This window comes from Bos indicus, chromosome 17, assembly GCF_029378745.1.
Source record: "Bos indicus isolate NIAB-ARS_2022 breed Sahiwal x Tharparkar chromosome 17, NIAB-ARS_B.indTharparkar_mat_pri_1.0, whole genome shotgun sequence".
Taxonomy (NCBI): Eukaryota; Metazoa; Chordata; class Mammalia; order Artiodactyla; family Bovidae; genus Bos; species Bos indicus.
The window spans coordinates 4366249-4384976 of NC_091776.1; the positions used below are offsets into that span (position 1 = coordinate 4366249).

Sequence of the window (18728 nt, forward strand, 5' to 3'; positions counted from 1 at the left end):
ACCTTTTTAATATACTAAGAAGGACTTCAGTGGCGGTTCAGTGGTAAAGAATCCAGCTGCCAATGCAGATGTGGGTTTGATCCCTGGGCTGTGGGTTTGATCCCACGTGCTCTGGGTCAGCTGAGCCCACACACTGCAGTTACTGCTCCACAAGAGAACCCACCGCAGTGAGAAGCCCACACACCACAATGAAGAGGAGCCCCTGCTCGCCACAACAAAGACCCAGTGCAGCCAAAATAAAAAGTGATGAAAACAGGGACTTCACTGGCAGTACAACGGTCAACTCTCCCAATGCAGAGGGTACAGGTCAGGGATTTAAGATTCCACATGCCTCTTGGCCAAAAAGACAAAACATAAAACACAGTATTGGAACAAATTCAGTAAAGACTTTTTAAAAAGATCCACATCAAGTAAAAATCTAAAAAACTAATAAAGTAGTTAGAAAGCTGAATTTTATGTTGAGTGATTTTTACCTCAATTTAAAAAAATTCTATCTTTGAAAAGACAGCAGCAGACCTGTGTAACTGTCCCTGGTACTGAGTCCTGGTTGTTTCCTGGGAAGCAAAGGCCCTGAAATCATTTTGAAACATCAACAACTAGTTATTCTCTAATGCTTGTCCTTGGTTCTGACAGCTTTGACTCAAGCTGAGACCTCACTGTAGGAGTGAGCGACCCAGCAGAGCTCGTCCATCTTGGGTGAGATTACCCTGGTGCTCCCAGTGCTGGGTGGCCTGGATGAGCTTGTGGCTGTTGACAGGTAGTCAAGTTTGGGTTCATTAGAAGAGAGGATGGCAGGACTATATGCATAATAGCGAGCTATAAAGGATGGTCAGGGCCTTGCAGCCAATCCAGAGGCTTTTGGAAGTGGGGGCTGATTCTTGGCAAGGAATTCTTCATGAGGATCTCTCCTTCACACCTCTTAACGTCCTCCTTAGTAAGGCACCGAAGCCAGCAACAACAGGGCTTAAGGATTATTTGTGCTTTGGGACTTTAAGGCATGAGCTCAAATGTCTGGTTTAAGTGCAAAGAACCTCTTAAATCACTGACCATTATTCCCATTTTTCTTTGTATCTGAACAATGCAGCAGTGGCAGTTTAATTAGAAGACAGTGTCACAGCACTTAAAGTAAATGACAGGCTTTCATCCACATGTGCTAACCAGCACCAGGCAGTTTATGACGGCAACATCCTGCTTCATTGTTAATTACCCGATTTTATTAACCTTCAGACGCTTGAATTGTTTTTAAAGATTTACCCAAGGCAATTAACCGCAGCCAATTATCTGTAATATTGCATGTATTTGGCTTGAATATGTAATGAGGACCCCTGTTTCAAAGCAGCGGCAGTGAACTCCTAGGATCCATAATGGAACAACAGAATGATTAAAGAAGCGCAGTTCATTTTCCAAGGCCTCTTGCTGGTTTACACATCTTACGATTCCAAAGAATCATAATGACTCAGCATAGAGAAAGTGCTCAAAACACCTCCAGGAGGATCTGACTCTTTAGAGTTAATTTTCAATGTGATGTGATGTGATATTTTTGGTAGAGAAGGGAAAGTTTCACCCAAAGGCTTCTTTACCTTTGCTGGAATTAGCATCTTTGAGAGTGTTTCTGCTTAGCAGCCTGTGACATCCAACGGTCTCTATTGCTTAGGCATGATCAGAAAACAATCTCGAAGAATTATTTGTGACACTTAACATTTATTTCCTCCTACGATTATAAACTGTTCATATCTCTTCTGACTTTCTTAAAGTTCTGTGCTCATTTTCTTTTGTGATACTCATATTTTTCTTAATAAGTGCTCTTACATGGTAAAAGCTTGCTGGGGTATTTAAATAAGAATTGTACAGCTACTTTCATAAACTTAGTGACTCAAAGTTTCCTTATGTCTTCACTAGATTTTGGTGTCAAGAGTTATGAGTATATCATAGGTGAATTTGGGAGCTCCCTACCTTTTTTATGGTTCAGAAGTATACATACTACGAATCAGAATCATGTCTGTTTTATACAGGTTTGAAGGCATTCAGTGTTTGTTTGTTTGTTTTTTAATATTTTTACTTACTTGGCTGCACTGAGTCTTAGTTGTTCCTATGGGATCTTGTTCCCCCATCAGGGATTGGATCTGCCCCACCCCAACTCCCGCACTGCCCCCCACCCCCACCTGGGAGGGCAGAGTCCCAGCCACTGGACCACCAGGAAAGTCCCCAAAGCATTCAGTTTTAAATTAACTTTCACCGGTTTCTTTTTTTTTTTTTTTGAAGTTTTAAGTCACCTTGGGTTTTTTTGATCATTTTTAGTTTCCTAGGTAATGATCTATTTCATTCAGGCTTTCAATATCTTAGTCTTTAGCAGAGAACTGACTTGCTAATTTTAAAATCTTTTAATCTCTTTATTAGTCTCAATTAATTTATATTTACCATTTGGTGCTCTATCAAATTATTTAATTAATAAAAAAGAGTTCAGCTCTTGGATTTATTCATCAACACAATTGTTTCAGGATTTTCAAACTCTCCAAGGTTGTCTTTTTTATTTTCGTTTATTTTGTGTTCCATATATTTATTTTATTGTTCTTTCCCTAACTTCTTGAAATGGAATATTTTTAAATAAAAGAAAATACTTAAACCTATAAAATTTTCTGAGTATAGATATGACTTTATATTATACATTTAATAAAGTTTCCACTTTCAATATTTTGTAAATAATCTAATTTTTCTATTTTCTTTGGTTAAATAATTATAAGCTTTTAAAAAAGATTTGAAGTCTATATCATGTTGCTAATGTAATTTTAGTTCATTGTGGTGTGGGAACTTGGTCTATACAAGAGAAAATAATTTTTTTAAAGTGACTTATATGATAAATTTGAATTGCTCAAATTCTCACCATCTTAATAGCTTAATAGTTCAACACATTTTAGTATATGCCTTTTTATTTGTGGGGGGGTAGATTCTAAAGGGGCTTCCCAGGTGGCGCCAAAGGTAAAGAACCCACCTGCCAATGCAGGAGACAAAAAGATGTGGGTTTGATCCCTGGGTATGGGAGATCCCTTGGAGTAGGAAATGGCAACCTACTCCAATATTCTTGCCTAGAAAATTCCATGGACGGAGGAGCATGGTGGGCTACAGTCCATGGGGACTCAAAGAGTCAGACACGACTGAGCACAAACACACGCAGAGATGATCAAATAAAAGACTACTCTTTTCTCCGAAATTCATCCTTCATTCTCCAAATCCACTAATGCCCTTCTTGTTCTGTTATCATCTCTCATTTGGACAACTCAGTGCCAAACAGAACTGGTGTTGCAGCCTCCAATCTCTGCTGCTGTGTTCCTCCACAATGCCACATACCCATCTCCTGTTTAAAAGGTTTGAATGCTTCCTCACTGCCCATGGAGTGTAGGCCAGACCTTTCCTTGATGACACCCCCAGCCCATCACAATTTCTCTCCAGGCTCAGCCCTGTATTCTGTGGCCCACCAGTGTTCCACCTCACGGGCGCATAGCCATGCTCCAGTTGTGCTGCGCCGGGAGCTCGTTCCTGAATTCCACGACACACCTGGCGTTCCTCAGTGATGTAATCTTTTTAGCTACCATTATTTATCATTCCACACGGTTGTCTTTTATACCCCATTTTGGACCCAGGTCTACAGCAGTCTCCTAATGTTTCTAAAATGGTGCTTCTCTATCAAGTCAGATCTGCAGAAAGTTCCTTGCCTGGACTACACTTTAAGGAAATTCTTGTATGTGATAGAGACACCTTCTCAGACTAGTATTTAGAATGTGGGCCCCAGGAGGAGACAGCCTTAGCATTTACTAAGAGCTGTGGTTATAAGAAGGCACCCTTCAAGTTCCCTTGACAAAACTTACATGGTAATGCTCCCCTGGAGTACAGTGCACAGAAAACCTATAGTTATTCTCCAGGGGATCTTCCCTGACCCAGGGATCAAACCCGGGTCTCCTGCACTGCAGGCAGATTCTTAACCAACCGAGCTACAAAGGAAGCCCATGCTTTCAATTAGATAATTAAAAATGTAACACACAATGTCTCTCTTGTTTTGGCTACCAAAAAACTCAGGATGCTATTTCCTCTCGTCTAGCATTTATGATGTGTCAACTAGCTGTGTGACTTAAACTGGTCAATTCTCAGTTTCTTTATCTATAAAATGAAAGTAACCAATACCTACTTTACACAAAGAAATGTGTGAGAAACCAAGCATGGTGTCTGGTCACTTGTTCAAAAATATGTACTCTTGGCTTCTGAGAAACTGAACACTACAATGCACAGTGGTTGGACCATGTAAAAACAGAATTCTGACCACAATCTGCCCAGGAAACCAACCCCTGCATCTCCAAGGAAACAACCCACACCAACCAGTATCCTCAAGGAAACACCTCAGACCAACCCCTGTATCCACAAGGAAACAATCCACACCAACCCCTGTATCCTCAAGGAAACAACCCACACCAAGCCCTGTATCCTCAAGGAAACACCTCAAACCAACCCCTGTATCCACAAGGAAACAATCCACACCAACCCCTGTATCCTCAAGGAAACACCTCAGACCAACCCCTGTATCCTCAAGGAAACACCTCAGACCAACCCCTGTATCCTCAAAGAAACAACCCACACCAAGCCCTGTATCCTCAAGGAAACACCTCAAACCAACCCCTGTATCCACAAGGAAACAACCCACACCAAACCCTGTATCCTCAAGGAAACACCTCAGACCAACCCCCGTATCCACAAGGAAACAACCCACACCAACCCCTGTATCCACAGAGAAACAACCCACACCAGCCCTGTATCCTCAAGGAAACAACCCATACCAACCCTTGTATCCACAGGGAAACAACCCACACCAACCCCTGTATCCACAGGGAAACAACCACACCAACCCCTGTATCCTCAAGGAAACAACCCACACCAACCTCTGTATCCTCAAGGAAACAACCCACACCAACCCCTGTATCCACAAGGAAACAACCCACACCAACCCCTGTATCCACAAGGAAACAACCCACACCAACCCCTGTATCCACAAGGAAACAACCCACACCAACCTCTGTATCCTCAAGGAAACAACCCACACCAACCTCTGTATCCTCAAGGAAACAACCCACACCAACACCTGTATCCATAGGAAACAACCCACACCAACCCCTGTATCCACAAGGAAACACCTCAGACCAACCCCTATATCCACAAGGAAACACCTCAGACCAACCCCTGTATCCTCAAGGAAACACCTCAGACCAACCCCTGTATTCACAAGGAAACAACACACACCAACCCCTGTATCCTCAAGGAAACACCTCAGACCAACCCCTGTATCCTCAAAGAAACACCTCAGACCAACCCCTGTATCCTCAAGGAAACAACCCACACCAACCCCTGTATCCTCAAGGAAACAACCCACACCAACCCCTGTATCCTCAAGGAAACACCTCAAACCAACCCCTGTATCCACAAGGAAACAACCCACACCAACCCCTGTATCCTCAAGGAAACACCTCAGACCAACCCCTGTATCCACAAGAAAACAACCCACACCAACCCCTGTATCCACAGAGAAACAACCCACACCAGCCCTGTATCCTCAAGGAAACAACCCACACCAACCCTTGTATCCACAGGGAAACAACCCACACCAAACCTTGTATCCTCAAGAAAACAACCCAGGAAGCCAGGCTTCCATAAGTCACACTGCTTCTCTGGCAATAATCCCAAAAGCTAAATGATAACTTCTGCAACAACTGGCCCCTGAAGGCTAAGAGATATAACTGACATCTTTAATTTTTGTCTCTGCCTTCAACTTAGGACCAAGCTGAGAAAGTCAGATCTGCACCGGAGCAGTCACATAGAGTGCCCCCTTCTCATTAGTCCTCCTGCCTCCCCAGCTAGCCACTCCCCATCAGGGCACACCTGAAGCCTCCTCCTTTTTCCAGAGAGAGCTTCCCCACTCGTCTGCCTGACTCTGACAGAACACACGTGATGGTCCTGCTCTTTGTTTCAGCAAGTGCTGAGTAAGTAGCCTTTGCTTTGTCTCATCTGCCTGGCCTCTTTCTATACGTACACTTTCACGTGTAAGGCGCTGTGCTTACTGCCACCGGTATGATGAACAACACAGCCTCTCCCCCTGGGAGCTCACTCTCGAAGGAGAGCCAGCAAATACACAGATGGAGGCAGGCAGAACACTGAATGTCATGAAGGAAACCAAGACGGTGGTGAGCAGCGGGTAGCTGGGAGTCAGAGGTGGTCTGCCTCAGATGGTGGGCTAGACAGGACTGCTCTGTGGCAGAGAGCTGTGAGCTGGGGCACAGAGGGTGAGAATAAGCTGGCCACACAGACGGGGCAAAGAGCATTCCAGGCGTAAAGAACCAGAGAACAGTAAGGGCCCAAGGTGGGAAACCACTTGGCAGGTTCTAGGAGGCCAGTGAGACTGAGGCAAGGCAGGAAGAGAGTAAACGAACAATTATTAGCTATGGCTCATAGTTGTTGCTTTGCTAACAACCTCTGTTGCCTCAGTTCAGCTTAAAACACTCTGAAGATAACTTATCCATCTATCTATTCATGCGTTTGGCTGCCCCAGGGCTTTGCTGCGGCACTTGGGAGCGCCATCTCTGTTGCAGCGTGTGCAATCTCGTTTTTCAGCTGTAGCATGTGCCCTCGGCACTGGGCGCTCAGAGTCTTAGTCGTTTGACCGCCATGGAAGTCCCAGTTTCACACACTTTTGAAGTGGTCACTATGTTTTTGAAAAGTGAAGTAAGTCATTGTGTATGTGTGTTAGCTGCTCAGTGGTGTCTCTGACTCTTTGTGACCCCATGGACTGTAGCCTGCCAGACTCCTCTGGCCGTGCAATTTTCCAGGCCAGAATACTGGAGTGGGTTGCCATTCCCTTCTCCAGGGGATCTTCCCAACCCAGGGATTGAATCCACATCTGCTACATCTTTACCCTTTACTGTCTGAGTCACCAGGAAGCCATCATTAATTAGAAACAATTTCAATAGCTAATATTTATCGAGAGCTTACTGTCTATTTTCTAGGACTTAAATATTTAATTCTCTACTTAATCCTGTATGGTAGACTATTACTTTCTTTCTACCGATGAGGAAGTGGAACAGAGAGTTTAGTAAATCTGTCAAAGCTTTGCCAAATCCGACATAGGAAATGAGTTGCAGAGCAGGATTTGAATCAGCTGGCCGTCAGCTGCTGTGCAGTGCTGCCTCTTCAGGCTACACAGCTCCTGTGAGTCCTCTTTTGATGAACACACAGGTCCTCCTGAATATGTAACAGTTACTATGCTTGCTGATGGCAGGACACAGTCTGGACTCCAGTCTATAATCTCTTATCAGGGATTCACATAACTTCAGATTATTTATGATTAAGTAACAGGATCTACGGAGAAGGCGATGGCACCCCACTCCAGTACTCTTGCCTGGAAAATCCCATGGAAGGAGGAGCCTGGTAGGCTGCAGTCCATGGGGTCGATAAGAGTCAGACACGACTGAGTGACTTCACTTTCACTTTTCACTTTCATGCATTGGAGAAGGAAATGGCAACCCAGTCCAGGGTTCTTGCCTGGAGAATCCCAGGGACGGGGGAGCCTGGTGGGCTGCCATCTATGGGTCGCACAGAGTTGGACACGACTGAAGCGACTTAGCAGCAGCAACAGCAACAGGATCTAATGGAGCATGAGAAAAATTTCCCTCACAAGAAAAATAAAACACTGTAACATTCTAATAATCATTCTCAGTTTGCAGAACTTATCTACTATTTAATCTCTATCCATAATTTATAACACAGATGTTTCTATGGGTCAAACTATGCCCAGCTGGCAAATAGTTGTGAGTTTGCCCTCCTGGGGAAACACCAGCAATTAGTGCAAAGTGAACACAATGAAAACTGATTTTATTATTCACATAAATTTGGTCAGAGAAAGGAAGCAGGCAAAATAATCTGAGGATGGTAAAGGCATTGTTAACCACTCCTTTTCCAGGTGGAGTCCTGTTTCAGAGTTGATACCCTCTGATTGCCCCAAGCCTCCCCCGTCAAGCAGCCCCTCAGTCAGGATTGACCCGCAGGGCCTCACTTACATTCCCATCATGGTTTGGGCATGACAGAGGCTTCCCTGCAGCCACGGCGGTGACGGTCTCCAGAATGGAGGACTCCTCAGCGCTGCTGCCTGGAGATCGCTGCAGCACATCCATCAGGTTTGTGATGAAGAAGTTGTTCTGGAGCGCGGCCACCCCCTTCTCGGGCAGGATGGAGGTCTGGCGGCACACCGGGCAGGAGAGGGTTAAGCTGTGGGCAGGAATGTAGTTCTGCAGGCACCTGTCCAGGGCAGAAGCAGGGCTGTCAGCGTGGTAGGGCTCCTGCGGTAGGCACAAAGCTGCTCTGCATAAACTTTCGTTGTGGTCTCCTTCGCTAGAAAAAGTGCATTTCTGAAGTCAACAGGTCACATTACATTGGACTGGTCAGCCATCTGGACAAGTGATGCTCAAGGAAAATCTCATTGATTCCAGTACTCTTGCCTGGGAAATCCCATAGACAGAGGAGCCTGGTAGGCTACAGTCCAAGGGGTCACAAAGAGTCGGACATGACTGAGCAACTTCAGTTTAGTTTAGTTTGGTACTGTTTCCAAGAGCTTTGCCACACAAGCAAAGTATGGTCCATGCTGAGCATCACTGGCCTCACCAGGGAGCTTGGAAAAAATGCAGACTCCAACTCACAGGGCCCACTCCAGGTCTGATGAATCAGACTCCCTGGCAATCTGTATGCCCATTTGAGGTTAAGAACATTGGCCTAGAGTGGCTGGTATGGCATTCAAGAATTTGTGGAATTTTACACAAATTGGGGGAAACATGTCACTTTTTGTTCTTGTTAGCATTGACACTCTGTACACACAAGATCATAAGCAGACTTCAGATATTAAAAACACATCGAAGTGGAAACGCTTTGTTTGAAATGGGGATGGGACATACCATCTCTTCTTACCTCTCCTTAAGAGCCATGAATTTCATTCACTTAATCAGCAAAGAAAGAAAGAGAGAGAGGGCCAAGTCGTGTCCAACTCTTGTGATCCCATGAACCTGCCAGGAGTCCGCCAGGCTCCTCCGTCCATGGGATTCTCCAGGCAAGAATACTGGAGTGGGTTGCCATTCCCTTCTCCAGGGGAACTTCCCCACCCAGGAGTGAAACCAGGTCTCCCGAAATGCAGGCAGAAGCTTTACTGACTGAGCTACGCCACATTAATAATGATGGACCCACACACTTGTCACTAAATATAAAGTATAGTGGGCTCTTGCACAATGTGGAGTTAGGGGAGCTGACCCCCGGTGCAGTGGAAAATCCAAAAATCCACCCTTCAATTAGCCAGTTCCTACACATCCAGGGTTTACACCTACAGATTCAACCATCTGCAGATCTTGTCATTCTGTAGTATTAACTACTGAAAACAATATGCAAATGATAAACTCATGCGGTTCATGTGTTTGAGGGTCAACTATACTTCCAATGATCCTGGGATCACTTTTAAATGTATGAAGAAACACAGGCAGAGAGAGGGTAGGCTACTTGCCCAAGGGACTTAGATGTCCAAACCCAGGCGATCTGGCCCCAGAATCTAAGCTTGCCATAACTACAATGTTTCCCAGCTTCTATGACAAACAGAATTTGAAAACCTCTTATTTCTCCCCATTTCTCTTATTTTGCAGATGGGAAAACTGACATCAAGGAGGTTAACTGACTTTCCCAATTTCACACAGGGATTCCCAGGAGACCCAAATAATAAAGAACCTGCCTGCCAATAAGACATAAGGATGTGGCTTTGATCCCTGGATTGGGAAGATCCCCTGGAGGAGGAAACGACAACCCACTCCAGTATTCTTGCCTGGAGAATCCCATGGACTGAAGAGCCTGGAGACCTACAGTCTGTGAGGTTGCAGAGTCGGATACGACTGAAGTGACTCAGCAAGCAGGCACACATGTCACACAAGTAGAGAGCACTGAATCAGTATCAGGGATGAAATAACTTCTGCTGAGGTCACCAGCAACACTGAAATCTAACACACATTTTTCAATGCTGTCATTCATCAAGCTTGTCCACTCCCCCGCTCCCCACTCCTTTATCTTTCCTTGCCTTATGATACCACACTCACCTGGCTCTCCTTCTGCCTACTCTCTCTCTCCTACTGAAAGTCAGTATACTCTGGACTTCATCAAGGCTTATCATAAGCCCTCTTCTCTCCCTGGGGTATTATACTACATAACAATAAGCGTAACGCTCTCATATGTACGTTTCCTCCCATGGATGCCTCCTCTGAGCCCCATACCTGTACACCAACTGCTCTCTTGCATCTCTTCTTAGAGATCTCACAGGTCCTAAAACTCCACCTGTCCAAAACCAACCCCATGATCTTCCCACACTCTTTGTCCTCCTTCTTAGCAGTAAACTGCATCTCCATCCTTTCGTCTAAGCAAACCCAAACCAGGAGTGGTTCTTAAAACAGTAAGAATTCCCTTACTGGTCTTCAATGTTCATATCCAACCCATCACCGAAGCCCGAAAGTGTCTTTCCAGGCTGCCCAGGTCTCTTCATCTGTATCACACCAGCCTTGCTTAGGTTTCTGCAGTCACCCTACCCCTGGTATACTGTCATCTACCTTGTATCCCCCTCATCGTTCTCCATATTCTAACCAGAGTGGTCTTCCCCAAATGTAAACTTTAATCTCCTCCCCTCACATCTAAGATGAAAGCCTTCCATGGCTTCCACCGTTCTTACAGCCAAGAATCCACACGTGAGGATGTGGGTTGCGCACCTATCTGATCTGGCATCTGCATTTTCTGTCTTCCTCTAATTTGCTGCACATCTGTCACCCGAGGCTTATTTAAGTTCTTCCAAAGGCGTCATGGTCCCTCTCACTCTACACCTCTGCAACATACCTGAAATTCTTTTCTTCTGCTTACTCTGCTTTGCTAAACTAATTTTTCTTCATCCTTGGGATTTCTGCCTAATCATCGCTTCTACAGGGAAGCCTTCTGCATTAGAGCCGCATTTCCTATTATACGGTTGCCTGTGTACTTCAGGTACGTGGCCGTTGTGACTGGTTTAATTTCCTATTAATCTGAGTGACTAGGTGGCTAATGACTGGCTGCTTCTCTTGGCTGGAAGCTTCATAAAGCCAGGGACTGTGTCTGCATCCTCCAAGCCCCACTGATGGCATTCTGGAAGAAATGAGAGTAAGAGAGTGGCTGTCCACCGAGCAGCCATTGTTTGTGCCCAGCAAGAGGTGGAGACAATGGTCCTGCGTCTTCCTCTCCTCTGGCAGTGAGACAAGCCGTGAATTTCTGTCTCTACGTAAAATGTTCTCATTATGGAAAGTTGCCAACACCTTGCAAAGGAAATCAGTTCAGTGCACATGATGCTCGAACAACTTTCACGTGGCATTCCCTAGGGACTCGCTTTGCTGGCTCTTGAAAACCTCCAGCACTAGCTATTGGATGTGGAGTGGAAGTGGCCTGGGCTAGACCTAAGAGCGCAAGAGGGACAGCCAGGGCAGTCTGGAAGTGCTGCTTCTCACCAGTCAGAGCAAGGGAATGGGAACCAGACACCAGCCTGAGCAGGTACCAAACCCCGGCGGCTCTGCCAGGCTCAAGCCAAGTGACTCTCAGCAGTGAGCATAAGAGTGCCCAGCTGTCCTGATTCCTGAATATCACATATGACCTTCCCATGTGAGTCCAGGGGCATGTCACAGTTAGCTGGTAGTCATGTTTCAGCCATGTCCACTGAGTCAGGGAGAAAAACCACTCTCCTTGTTGCCATTTTGGAATATGAATTACAAAGTACTCAGTACTTGTAATTATGTTCATAATTATAAAATTATGAATAAAGTACAAAGTATCAGTGCCCTATATACCACCGCTTAAAACAAACAAAAAACTGTACATGCACTTGTGTGCATGCATGCACGCGCACACACACACACACAAAACAACCCAAAACAAAGAGAGCAAAACAGAACACCACAACCACCAGTAACAAATCCACTTTCTCATCCATCCGTCACCACCAAGGGTGTGGCTATCCTATTGTAATTGAGACTTTCCAAAGGAAATCAACTCAAAGCATGTTCAGGGAGACAACAAGTGTACATTAAACTGGATGGCAAATGTAATTAGCATTGATTTGAAGTCACTGAAAACACCAATTTTCTGTTCTATCATAGGAGGTAGAAAATTTTAATTATGTGTATTAAATAATAAAATGCTGTATTTGCTGTATTACTAAATGCTATAACACATAATTAACATTTGTTAAGAAAAATATGCCAACTTACTAGGGAAATACTAAAATTAGATCACAGATAAACTAATTACCAACAATATTTTTTATGCCTAATTGCTGATGGGGTAAGCTGAACATGAGGGTAAAAATATATTGTGAAAACTGGTTAACTCAGTGGAAAAAACTATTCAAGAACGAATACTCAGGTAATTTACAGTTATTTCACACACACACACACACACACACACACACACACACACACATATAGATTTTTCTTCATCTGAAATATCATCACGTTCAAATACACCATTAGTATGTGTCTTCTGAAGTATCTCTGGAAGAAAACTCCCTCCTTTCAACTAACCCCTCATATACGCATGTATATTATCTGATTTGTTATGCTGGAGAAAATGATACATATTTAATTATGTAAATATAAACTCTTCACTCAGTTGTGTCTGACTCTTTGCAACCCCCATGGACTGTAGCCCACCAGGCTCCTCTGTCCATGGAATTCTCCGGCAAGAATACTGGAGACCGTTGCCATTCCCTTCTCTAGGGGATCTTCCCAACTAAGGGATCAAACCCAGGTTTCCCCTGAACTATGGGCAGATTCTTTACCATCTGAGCACCTGGGAAGACTTTTAATTGGCCCTCATCAAAGATTCTCTATGAGGGCAAAAATGGTTTCACAAAGAACAAAGGGAGAAGTTTAAAAACCTGAATCTTAAAATATGTAAAGCTCCATCTCCTGTGGAAATAAATCAGTAGCTACTGGATTGCTTCCACCCACTTGTAGTTCCTTGAAAGTAAATTCTTTGCAACTCATGATTACGTTTCTAGATGTCTATCAGAAGCACAAAAGACTTTCATCTCCCATAGGTAACTGAAGAATTCTGGACAGCACCCTTTGGCAGGTAGTAGAAAGTCAGTCTGTGAAACCCCTTCTCCGAGCACAGAGGCTTACCTCTCGCAGAAAGTGTGCAGACAGGGGAGAACCTTGGGATTCTTGTACCTTTCCAGGCATATACTGCAAATCAGAAACTGCTTGTCAATCTGGCGCACCACAGGACTGGGGATGTTGGTGGCTTCACTGGCCATCCTAGACCACTGACATGGGGGGCCGGCTGTCTTTGACCCTGCACGCTGCTGCTGTCAGACAGAAAAACCAAAACGGAGACACATGTGATAATCTGCAAATACAAATCAATCATTGCTTCATTTGCTAGGGGCACTGCGCTCTGAATATGGGTAGGATTCCTTGTTGTGACCCCGGCGTAACCAACTGGCAGTGTTACAGAGGGTGTACAGTGAGGGGCCCGTTTTGTAAATCAATAAAATAATCATATGTCCACCAGGCAAACAAAAAAATTAGAATAAGGTAGCTTGCTGGGAGACTCACAGATATGGAGAACAAACCAGTGGTTACCAGTGAGGGGAGAGGCTGGGGGGACATACGGATACAGCAATGGGGGAGTGGAGGATACAAACTATTGGGGGAAAGACAGGCTCAAGGATGTACTGTACAACATGGGAAATGAGCCAATATTTTGGAACCACTGTACATGGCAAGTAACCTTTAAAAATTGTATTAAAAATTAAATTGCTACAAGAAAAAAAAAGAGCTATCTTGCTGGATTTCAAAGCAGGGGCAGCTGAAGGGATAGATACTCACATAGCTCTGCCTGTTCACACCTTCAGCCTCGACTATATCCGAATATATATTTATAGTCTTATTAAAATATAGTCTATTATAGTCTATATTAAATAGAATAGTCTTATTAGGATAGAATGTGTTTTCTCAATTATTATACTTGAAGGGGGTCATAATATGACACCTCCAAATAAGCCACTATGACCTAAGGATTATTTTGAGTTGGAGTCAATTGAGAAATAGCAGATGAAGAAGAGCTCTCTCCCTCTGCCATCTGTCTACAAAGGCAGGGCACCCATTCCCATTTGTAAAGATGCCGGGTATCTTCAATACCAGGAAGAGAAGACGACTCTTAGTCACCAGAGTGGAGTCTGCACAACAGACTTGACTAAACAACCCTTATCCACCATTTACATCCTGGTCACCTTCCCACAATTTACTGTCCCTAGGAGTCCAAACTTTTCCTTTGCCTAGCCAATTCTCCACAGTTTATGGTCTCTTACTGAAATAGTATATAAGCTCTTGGGTCTAACTGCCTCTTCTATTCTGTGAAGCTCCTATCAATGTAAAATTTTAAATATTCAATTGATAAAGTTCAATAAAACAAATTTTATCTTGAAAAAAAGAAATATCAATAAAATGTGTATATCTTTTTCTTCTGATATCTGTCTTTTGCCACTTTAATTCACAGGCTTCAGGTATGAACTTAAGTGTATAGAAGAAAAATGGTTCCTTCCCTATATACTATTAATATGCAGGAATGGAATAATTAGAAGTTTTCAATAAAAATTCTGTATATAGTTCAAAGCATTTTCTTTACAACTAAAGGTTTATAGGCTTCATACTAATATGTATTTGTCATGAAGCAGGGACAAAGGCTAGAGGCAATCTCTATTATTTTAAGCAGTGTCTGTTGGTGTTCGTGTGGGGGTATCTGAGGGACTGGTGAAGTGAATTAATCCAGAGGAGGTTTCAAAATGTGACAGTTCAGGTCAGCAAAAGAGAATTGGAAGAGGGTAACAAAGAAAGCAGAGGGTTATGAAAGAATAGGGGAGGGTAAAATTATAACATAAAACACAACTCCATTTATCACCTTAAAGAATTTCTGGCTTCTGTCCCACAGGGGTGAACCAAGGCTGGGCTAAAATTCACTTACTAATTGTCTAATATTTGCCAAGGTGTCCACAGCTCCCGCCCCAAATCCCAATAGAAATGCTCTATTCAAAAAAAAAGTATGACCCTAGGTGGGAAGTAGGGAAGTACTTATGGATTGTTTAGGCTCAGTTAGGAAGTTTGCCAGAATGCCAAACCCATGACCTTTTCACCCTTTAAACCACTGTAAGTCTCCTAGACTTGGGTTTTCAGAAGGCTGTGCTATGGAAGCTTGGTTTACATACATTTTAACTTGATCCAGGACCTGTGTTCACAGAATCAACAATTTCACACTTTCTAAAAGAAATGTTATTTTCCAAGTACAAATGGTGTTTCTTCTTTCTCTCTACAAATCAACTTTTAAAAAGGTATGTCAGCTTTTCTGCAGAAATCTATTGGAGAACGGATACAGACATGACACGCCCATTTTCCAGCTCTATGCCTTCTGGGTAAGTTCTCTAAAGAGGATGATTAATAAATAGATGGGGCTCGTAAAAGCACCTGCTGTACAAGTGTCACGTTCCAATGGAACTCACTGCATTAGTTAAACGGCGTAGGTGAGACAGATCTAATTAGCCAGCATTATCTGCTAGACTTGCATAGAATGAAAGTACCAGAGTAGAGAGTGATACCCATTGACTGAATTAAATGCAGCTCTTTTCTCAGGAGCTCAAAGTGCTAGCACATCATCTACTTTTCTTTGACTGCATCCCTAAGATATCCCCAAGAATAGGGAAGGGATGGATTTGTCTGGCCTTAAGATAAGGAAACCAAAGCCGGGGGGTTTAAATGACTTGTCCAAGGTCATCCAGTAAAATCAGTGAATCAGAAAGTTTGGACTGCAAGCTTTCTGCCTTCTGATAAGTTCATGTTACCTAGTCGTAAGCAAGTTTAACACTTTACTGGGGTGTGTGTGTGTGCGTGTGACTTATAAAGATGATAGACTTCTCTTTTCAGCAGCATTTACACTGGAACAATACAGAAGACTGGTTTAGGCCCTGAGCAAGCATGACACACCAAGTGTTCCATATATATACATTTTAAATCATACTGTATGGCTGATTCATGTTGAGGTTTGACAGGAAACAACAAAATTCTGTAAAGCAATTACCCTTCAATTAAAAAATAAATACGACTTCCCTGCCGGTCCAAGGGTTAAGATTTTACGCTCCCAATGCAGGGGGCCTCGGTTCAATCCTTGGTGAGGGAACTAGATCTCACATGCTGCAACTGAAGATTCCATGTGTGACCACTAAGACTCAGCGTAGCCAAATAAATTTAAAAGGTTTTTAAATAAATAAATAAAATAAATTAATAAAATTTTAAAAATCATACTAAACTTTTCAGTTAAAATCAGTTAAAAAGAATTTTATTTTGAATAGCTTTTGGAAATGTTCACGCTAAAACGGAGCAGGATCAAATGGCCCTTGCCCCCATCATGTCCTCTGCCTACCTTTTGCCTGCGGAAAACTTTAGTCAAAGAATAAGTTCAATCAGAGAAGTGAGACATGCTGGAACAAAAGAAAACTAAATAATAGTCAAAGAAGACTAAATAATAACAATGTCATTGAGCACAGTCAAGCCAAAGAGCATATTCATTGAAATAATCAGTCATGTTGAATACTGAAGTAAGCAGAAAGAAAACATCAAACTGGATTTTACTCTTTTTTTTAAACTTAAACTTTCAATTTTGGCAAGAAAAAAACATTTGTTCTAATCAAATGATCTATACTGACTAAATGAAGTTTCCTGAGCAGACATTTTTATTCTCCAAAGAGGAAATAAAAAACATTTCATTCTAATTTTCACTCTAATTCCATGATAATTACTGTAGTGGGTGAGAGGGAGTCTTTGTTAGTATTATTAATTTATATGGTAAATTAAGTTTATTCATTAACAGTAATTTAAAATCATGACAACATCACAATCAGTCACAAGTGAGCTGATGAAGACTTCTAGATCTTTAGGACTCCCAGAATCAAACAAAAGGTTTCCAACCCCCAAAGAGCTCCAAACCAAGACTTTGCCAAGATAATGATCATTCCCTGAATATAACTGGATAGCCACAGTAGAAAGAAATTTGACTGCTCCTGGAGGGAGAATGTGCTTAGAAAAACGGAGGCACAAAATGCACTCGTAAGCACTGTGGGACGCTTCCAACCATCTGAATATGCACAAGGAGTATCCACGAAACATCTGACGGCCTTTCTCCATCAAAGCATCTGGGCACAACTGCAGATTCTGGTCTCCTTGGATTAGAAAAGCTGTAAATACTTACTGGGTTTCCCCGGTGGCTCAGGGGTAAAGAATCTGCCTGCAATGCAGGAGCCATGGGTCAGGAAGATCCCCTGGAGGAGGGCATGACAACTCACTCCAGTATTCTTACCTGAAAAATCCCATGGACAGAGGAGCCTGGCGGGCTACAGTCCATAGCGTCCCAAGGAGTTGGAGATAACTGAAGTGACTTAGCACGCACGCATGTAAATACTTATCTAGATTCTCAGCTACTGTCCTTTCCCCTTCTTGGTTTCTGAACTGTCTGAGATCCTTCTTACACACATAACCAGCAGAAATTAAGAGCATGGTAACAAAAATCAGAATACAGAACTACTCTTTAGCTGGGGATCCGCAAGACACACATGAACACACCTGGCTGTGCTCTGTCTCTGCATGAGCCAGCGTGCTTCAGGATGCAGGAACCAGCAGCATCTGTTCACAGGAGGCCGAGAGAGGAACTGATACGGAGGCCAGGGCAGAGCGAGCCATTTTGAAACCACACCAACAGCCAACGTCAGTGTAGTACCGACAAGAGCCAGCTGTGAGAGCTCTTGTGTGGGGAGACTAGCTGAGGGTCCTTGCTGGTGGAAAACCAACAGAGCTGCTCACAGCGGGGCTCGCTCCCCACTCAGATCTTTGCTTTAATGTCCCCATCTCAATCTGCCCACTCTTTAAAACTGATGCCTGCCCCAGTCTCCTAGCACTTAGCACCCCCGTCCTTGCTCCATTTTTCTCCCTAGCCCTCTGGTCCAATACAGGGTGCGATGTATTTATTGCGAATATTGCCTCCTGCCCACCCCACCCCCACACTACGACATAAGATTCACAAAGGCAGGGATTTTTATCTGATTGCTCTCCAGTAGTCCCAGCACCCAGAACTGTGCTTGGTACATAGTACACACATTTTAAAAAATCTTTTTAGTTTGTATTGGGGCATAGCCAATTAAGATGTTGTGACAGTTTCAGGTGGACAGCAAAGGGACTCAGCTATACATATACATGCATCCATCACTCCCATGCAGGCTGCCACATAACATTGAGTAGAGGTCCATGTGCTAAACAGTAGGTCCTTGCTGGTTATCCATTTTAAATACAGCTTCTCCATTTTAATATGGAGAAGGAAATGGCAACCCACTCCAGTATTCTTGCCTAGAGAATCCCAGGGATGGAGGAGCCTGGTTGGCTTCCATCTATGGGGTCGCACAGAGTCGGACACGACTGAAGTGACTTAGCAGCAGCAGCAGCAGCACCAGTGTGTACATGTCCATCCCGAACTCCGTAACTATCCTTTCTCCCCATCCTTACCCCAGCAAGTTAGTTCTCTAAGTCTACGAGTCTCTTGACACATTTTTGTAAGTGGACTGA

At 43.6% G+C, this 18728-nt stretch overlaps 1 protein-coding gene across 9 annotated transcripts in view; it reads right to left on the reverse strand.

The window, feature by feature from the left end:
• TRIM2 (tripartite motif containing 2) overlaps positions 1-18728 on the reverse strand; it is a 186734-nt gene that overhangs the window by 45424 nt on the left and 122582 nt on the right. For 4 of the 9 annotated variants that reach the window (XM_070770109.1, XM_019977429.2, XM_070770108.1 and 1 more), the window contains exons 2-3: positions 13248-13429; positions 8091-8328 (exon numbers count right to left, since the gene is read on the reverse strand). In XM_070770109.1, the coding sequence (XP_070626210.1) occupies positions 8091-8328; positions 13248-13381 (372 nt within the window). In that variant the 5' untranslated portion in view covers positions 13382-13429. Of the gene's footprint in view, positions 1-8090; positions 8329-13247; positions 13433-18728 lie in introns of all 9 variants that reach the window. The other 5 variants (XM_019977428.2, XM_070770107.1, XM_070770104.1 and 2 more) reach the window with 2 other exon arrangements.